General features: G+C 34.6%; 1 protein-coding gene across 1 annotated transcript in view; it reads right to left on the bottom strand.

Moving 5' to 3' along the window:
- Positions 1-5,277, bottom strand: part of LOC148193034 (kinesin-like protein KIN-5C) — a 6,620-nt gene extending 1,343 nt beyond the window's left edge. The window contains exons 1-20 of the mRNA XM_088098742.1: positions 5,120-5,277; positions 4,901-5,030; positions 4,624-4,782; positions 4,185-4,534; positions 3,962-4,100; positions 3,759-3,856; positions 3,503-3,659; positions 2,997-3,066; positions 2,809-2,885; positions 2,494-2,547; positions 2,317-2,397; positions 2,125-2,236; positions 1,958-2,044; positions 1,697-1,872; positions 1,390-1,551; positions 1,182-1,289; positions 856-1,014; positions 685-768; positions 357-562; positions 179-280 (exon numbers count right to left, since the gene is read on the bottom strand). Coding sequence (XP_087954868.1) covers positions 179-280; positions 357-562; positions 685-768; positions 856-1,014; positions 1,182-1,289; positions 1,390-1,551; positions 1,697-1,872; positions 1,958-2,044; positions 2,125-2,236; positions 2,317-2,397; positions 2,494-2,547; positions 2,809-2,885; positions 2,997-3,066; positions 3,503-3,659; positions 3,759-3,856; positions 3,962-4,100; positions 4,185-4,534; positions 4,624-4,782; positions 4,901-5,030; positions 5,120-5,178 — 2,570 coding nt within the window. The 5' untranslated portion in view covers positions 5,179-5,277. The remainder of the gene's footprint in view (positions 1-178; positions 281-356; positions 563-684; positions 769-855; positions 1,015-1,181; positions 1,290-1,389; positions 1,552-1,696; positions 1,873-1,957; positions 2,045-2,124; positions 2,237-2,316; positions 2,398-2,493; positions 2,548-2,808; positions 2,886-2,996; positions 3,067-3,502; positions 3,660-3,758; positions 3,857-3,961; positions 4,101-4,184; positions 4,535-4,623; positions 4,783-4,900; positions 5,031-5,119) is intronic.
- Between the last annotated feature and the right edge of the window lie 1,489 nt (positions 5,278-6,766).

Below are 6,766 nucleotides of genomic sequence, written 5' to 3' on the forward strand. Positions count from 1 at the left end.
TACGAAAACAAACGTCGCACAAAAATTTGTGTTGCAGCGGTATCTCAACTTGAAATTTTATTTTTTCAATTGTATACGGTTAAGAACGGTGGGACACGAAGACGTATAAAACACAGTGATACGTTATTCTAGAAAGGTACTAGTGCTTAGGACTCATTACAATCAGTTTGCCACGCACCTGACAATTGATTCTGTTGCCGAAATATGTTTGGTCCCCATCTCATTCACAGCATCATGTGTCCTCTTTGTATGCTCAAAAGCCGACTTAGCAGTCTTAAAACTAGGGATTTAAAAAAGAGTGTTAGATTGTGAGTGAGAGTATCCGGATAAAGAAAATTTGGGGAAAGAACACTTACCTCTGCTGCATGAGCACCTCCATACGGCAATGCCTAGCAGCAGAAAAATCCGAAGTGTCTTTTGCATCCTTTTCTGCTTGCACGCAAAAGGCCTGCCATTTCCTTTTAGCATTGGTAACAATATCTCCCATTGAAGACAAATGTCCATCCAAGAAGGACTTGTTCTTCATTCCGCTTTCCCTAAGATCAACAAGCTTTGAGTCTACCTGCAAGCCGAACATCATTTGATTTCTATATGAACGACAAACTAAACTGACAGGAACATAAAATTTTCCGACCCTTCCCCCACAACCACCACTCAAAATAAAATGAACAATCCAAAACTGACCAGATCCATTTGTCGCCGAATGTGATCAGAAACTAAAGTAGTCATATTAGCAATAAGTTTCTCTGTATCTGATTTTGATTGTTCCTGCACAGAATAGAATAAGCTTTCCACATCAGATGTCAACAACCAGAACCATCTTTCAAATAATACTTGTTGGTGCAAAGTTAGAACCTCGTAAGCTTTTTTAAACTCATCAATGCTCTTCATTTGCACTTGGTCAGCCTGTGAAGCGTAGTCTTCAAGCTTTTTTGATTCTTCAAAAAGCTTATCCACAAATTCTTGAGAGCGCTCGGAGATATCCTTTATTTGTTCAATGCTGAGATTGAATTTCTTTGATTTACAATACACAATAATATAACAGTCAGAAGAAGATAAAAAACCATCAGTCTGAACAGAAAAAAGAAATAATAACAGTTTTGTACAGGACAGAAAAGAGAAAAGCATAACACGTGACGATTTAGTTTAGAACTAACAGAAGGAAAACTTGAAGCACGTACATTTCGTAACTCGCTCGCAAAAACTGCCAATTCACCCTGCTGAGTTGAAAGGGAACCCTGAAGATCATCAAATATTGAACCAGCTTCGGTAGCCTCGGATGCAAGAAACTAATTTATCACGAATTATAGATTTATATTAGTACTAGCAATGAAAAGCTTAGAAAAAAGAGCACACCACTAGCTAAAAGTTGAAACAAGTAAAACATACTTTTTCTATTGAATCGCCATTGGAGGATATAACAGAAGTAAGTTCCTCAAAGGCAGCATCAGAGTTCGCTTTATGCAAGCGCACGACATTTTGTACTGCCTCGATATGAGATATATACAAGGACCTCAGAGATGTCACTTTCTTTTTAAAATCAACAACGGCCTACAATAAACAAAGAGGAATTAGAGGATTTAGAGATAAAATATAACAAGACACACAAAAATACGGGGAAAGCAAGGATTTCAATGAAGTGGATAAGACCATGAAAGAAAGACAAACAACAATATTGGATTCTTTATGTACCCACCTTATCATGAACGTCCAAAAACGAATGACAGAGCTTCTTCACACCTTCCAGATGTTCATTCTGTTCAGACAATGACGTTGCAACAGTGCTGCACAGAGAACCAACTTGCTGAGCGAGCTCCGCCTGGTAATTGTTCACTACAGTTCTGTTATTTGAGTTCAACTTATCTTCTCTGCCTATAAATTAACAAACAGGTAAACAAGTTAATAGATACAACTTCAATTCTTAGTCAACAAAAACAGAGCAAAGAATAAGTCATACCAATTTTCAAAAATAACGAAGCATTATCCTGAAGAGATTTCTCCAAATCAGCACGTAAAACACATGCTTGATGATGCAGTGCATTTTCTGTCACACATAATTAACATAATCTAAGAGGACTATTAAACAAGAAACAGGGATAGAACATGATCATGTGTTTGGCATACCTGCTTTTCTCTGCTCAGAAATGATGAAGTCTTTCTCTTTCAAAGTGTACTGACATTTTTTTAATTCTTCCTCTCTGTTGGCAAGCAATTTGCTAGTCTTGTTCAAGTTTTTCTGTGTGGTTTATCACAATTTCCCTATAAGCAAGGATGTATATCTCATAAAAATAATGAGCACAAATTTTGTTAACTCACCTCGGTACTATCGAGTTTGTTGCTCAAATCGGAACACTGTTGAATTTGGTCGACTAATTTGTTTTGCAAATCCTCAAGTTGCTGGTTGAAACATAGAAAACAAGTCAGATATAACAGGAAAGAACAAGCAGGCACGCCCTATCTTCTAAGCATAATAGGTTGTTTAATAAAACAAACCTTTTGTTGCGTTTCTATTGTGAGCCCCATCTGTTCAATTTGATCTGACATAGCCTGAACAAAAGAAAAGGATGCACCAATGAAAGGCCTCAAAAGTGATTTTAACAACTATATCATAAAAATGAACATCAAACCAATATATATCTACCCATGAACAATATTAAAATCCATGCAAGAAAAAACGTCCAGGGATCTAAAATAAAATTATCTTCACGATCTGGGCACTGAAAGTTACATGGAACAATAGTACTGCTCTAAATGAAATTTTCATATTAATAAAAGATAACAGACTAATAGAAAGAAGAGAAAAATAACCTTCTTTTCACTCTCCTCCTGATAGAATCTTTCCTTTGGAATATAGACACCATTTTTCTCACGCGTAGCATAAACCTCTGATGAAAGTCACCAATTAAATGATTAATATCTTAAATAAGACAATATACCAAGAAACCTGAAGAACCCAAGAGATACTTCAGCAAGGACTAATGAGCCACACATTTCACCTGCTTTAAGACGTTCAATTTCACCATAAAGGTCTTTGATAAGTGTTGATTTCATCATTTTTTGGTTAACCTAAAATATCAGAAAAGAAAAACTAGGTTAAGGGAACAAAACGAAAAGCATCTCATATCCTGCATACCTTGTCCAAATAAAAACAGCTAAACTAGAGCTAAATAGATCAACACAAATCTATTCTTAAAACGAAAATGTCCCTAACAGCACTCGTTCAGTCCTTAAACAAAATGAACAAATCATGCTCATAATTTTGTCTTATATCCTACCTAATCCTAATACAAAAGAACATTCAAATCAGTCACTCTGTTTAAGACAGTTTTATCGTATACTAAGACAATAAATCTAAAACACAATGCAGTCAAATACTTTAAATATCTTTGTAGAAGCACTATGCTTGTAACATATTTACGTGAAATGTTTCAAAGACATTATCACTACTAAAGATGCATGGTATCATGGAGATTTTTAAACACCATGCCAATCACTAACAAACCTCAGGCTTATTTTTTATGTGTTTTGCCCTGTGTGCATAATCCAGCGTGCTCAAAGTTTCCTCTAAGCAATGAACTGCAGGAGACACTGTTGCAATGATGCATGTCTTGGTTCTTCCCCCGAGTGAATCACGCAGTAAGCGAGTTAACTTACTATCCCTATATGCCAACATTTCCATGTGAGCACACCCAGAAAAGGATAATGCTAGAGACTCAATAGAATGAAGCAGTGTCAAAGGCACAAAAAAAGAAAAAAACCTGTAAGGGATGTGACCAAGGTGCTCCACTAATGCATTGATTACTCGTCCTAAAGTAAGCAAACTTTTGTTAATTTCCCCAGCTTCCCTTGCACGGCCCTAACAATTATCAAACACAAATATAAACTTAATAGTTCAAAATTAATATGTATTAGGAGAAAGCCAGAGCGTACGCTGAACAAAGGGTATGTTCATGATAAATACCTCCCTGGCACCAGAACGAGATATATTCTCTGACCCAGCCAGATCAACCAAATTAAGTTTACCACATTTAATTAGTTCTTCTCCTTCCGGGGTTGCTTCCTTGATATGGATTGTAATTGAAAACAACGAATGTGACCGACTGTAGACAAAGAAAGTATTGGTGAGAGATATGAAAACATGATTCCACCACCTGTCAATTAAGGAAATAGAAAATAACAGTCACCTTGACTGCTTGTTCAACAAAGTTTCAGCAGTCCGTCGTTTAGCAGACCCTCTCTCCAGAAGCGTAAAAATCTCACTAGCACTTGTCACAATCTCTTCCTCCAATCCCCTTACAAGAACTCCACCTTTACCATCCTCCATGAGAGGCAGCTGTTTTTTCTGCTTCTCCTCCAAAGAAACCTTAGAAATCTCCTCCGGGGCAAGCAAATCAGTGATCTCTTCATTATACAGTTCCAAAAAGGTGACCTTCACACTATACTCCGCATTCTGGCCCTCAAGTGTGTCAAAAATCTGCTTGACAGCCCTGGGAATGACTCCAGCTTCCGGAGGTAACTCTCCATTGGGACCACTCTGTTTTAGAATAGTAAAATCAAATTACTAACATTGCTCGTTAACATGCGTCACATAAAATCAGCACACCTCATAAAATCAGAGCATACCTTGGCCCTTTTGCACTCCCCTTCCATAGTGTAGGTTTTCCCTGTACCAGTTTGACCATACGCAAAAATAGTACAATTAAACCCCTCAAGAACTTCATTAACTATCGGAGTAACAGCTTGTTCATAAAGATCCTTTTGCCTAGCAGAAGGACCAAAAACCTACACAAAGCAAAAGTGAACATATTTCAGATTTGCAATCCCCCTAAAACCTACTTCTCTTCTCACTATTTACTTTTCAAAGTGAGATTATCAAACAACAGAAAAGTGTGAGCAATACCTTATCGAAGGTGAAAACCCTATCGATGTGCTTGCCGGCGATACTCTGAGAGACGGCGACTTCTCGACTGTAATCATTGCAAGTCACAACTTGCGGTGCGTTGCTCCGTAACTCTTCGTCGCTGAACGGCCTGCGATAAATCAAATTGCGGGGTTAGAGTTGCAGAACGCAAAAAAAAAAAACGAAGAAACAAGGAAAATGGAAACGTAAACGGCATACCTGCAACGGAGGAGGACCTGGACGTTGACGCCCTTTTCTTTCTCGTGGCGCATAGACATTTTCAGTCACAGATCCGCTTCTGAAAGTTCCTTCCTGTCTTTCTCTGTGTGTGTGTGTGTGAAAGGTGTGAGAGCGGGGATGAAGGGTGGTGAGTTTGAGATTTGAATTTTTGAAATCCGCTCTTCTCATTTCCCCTTCCATATATATCTACGGCTCAGAGTTGGGGGGTCGTGATCTAACGGTGTTCCCATCTGTCTAAGTTTTACTGTTTTGCCCCTGTCTTTCCCGTTTCTATATTATCGTTGGCATGTTTGATTATTCGACTCAATTGGACTACCCTAACAATCAGTCCAAAATCCTCTTTACTTTTTACACCTCCCGTAATTTCTTTAGGTTATAGTAAAATACTGAAATTAATCTTTTAAAAATTTAATAATGTCAAAAATATTATCTTATGTGCATATATAAAAAAAAATTTCGAATTAAACTTTTCGAAACATTTCAAGAAATATTGATCCTGTAATGAAAAATTTGAAATGCATTCAAAATTTAATTGACTCTGATTAATTTTAATTGCTTTTAATTAATAGTTTTAATAACAAAACAATTTTCCTGAAATGACTTCAAATTTATTCCAATAAACTTTCATTTTATTTTCCGTAATAGTTTTTTAGAAGGTTACGAAAAGAGCAATGAGAACGCTACATGGCACTCCGGAAATATTTATATGATTTTTTTAGATATTTAAAATAATGTATTGTGTTTATTTAAACTTTTATTTATAGTTATATCAATAATTTAATAAATTTAATATATATTTTTTTGTAAAATTTTTATTTTAGGTTGAGAAAGTTAAATCTCACTTTTATTTAAAATGTTTTTGAAAAATATAACACTAAAACGTTTTTTTTTCTACTTCCAAAAACAAAGAATTTACCAAACATGTCTTCGAGACTATCCGTTTCTCATATTTATTAGTTTTTTTTTTGCATAAACTATTGTTTGTTTAATGATCATTCATCAAATTTTGAGTACTAAATAACTATAATGCGTTAATTGCTTATTGTCGAAATATATTCATAACGCTAGTTTGAAAATAACAGTTTAATTAAAATATTTTTGAATAAAAACTTACTATGAAAAGGTTTATATAATATCGAATTAAGTAAACTTAAAAAAAGTAAAATCATTATTGAAAATTTAAAACTAATTAAATAGTTAATAAATTTGCAATTTCAGTTGATGCATTAAGCAGTGAACATATATACACATAAAATATGAAAAGTTAAACAATTAATATATATATATATATATATATATATATATATATATATATATATATTATAAATTAATGCTGATACAATTAGTTCCTTCAATAGCCATTTTGATATAATTTATTACAAAACATTTAATATAAAATAATACAAGTCATCGTGTAAAAGTTGGATTAAATATTTAATGATTTTTTGCTAGTATGATTTTATGTAACTATAAAATCAGAGTTAAATATCTTATTTGACAAAAGTTGTTCAATTCCTTTTTTACAAATATAACCTATATGCATGTGCCATAATGTTTCTAAATCACAGTCTGTCGATTTTATGTTTAGTAATATGTAATTTTGTATTTAAGAATTCATGGTAGAAA

This window comes from Vigna umbellata, chromosome 9, assembly GCF_029865625.1.
Source record: "Vigna umbellata cultivar VRB3 chromosome 9, Vumbellata_1.0, whole genome shotgun sequence".
Taxonomy (NCBI): domain Eukaryota; kingdom Viridiplantae; phylum Streptophyta; class Magnoliopsida; order Fabales; family Fabaceae; genus Vigna; species Vigna umbellata.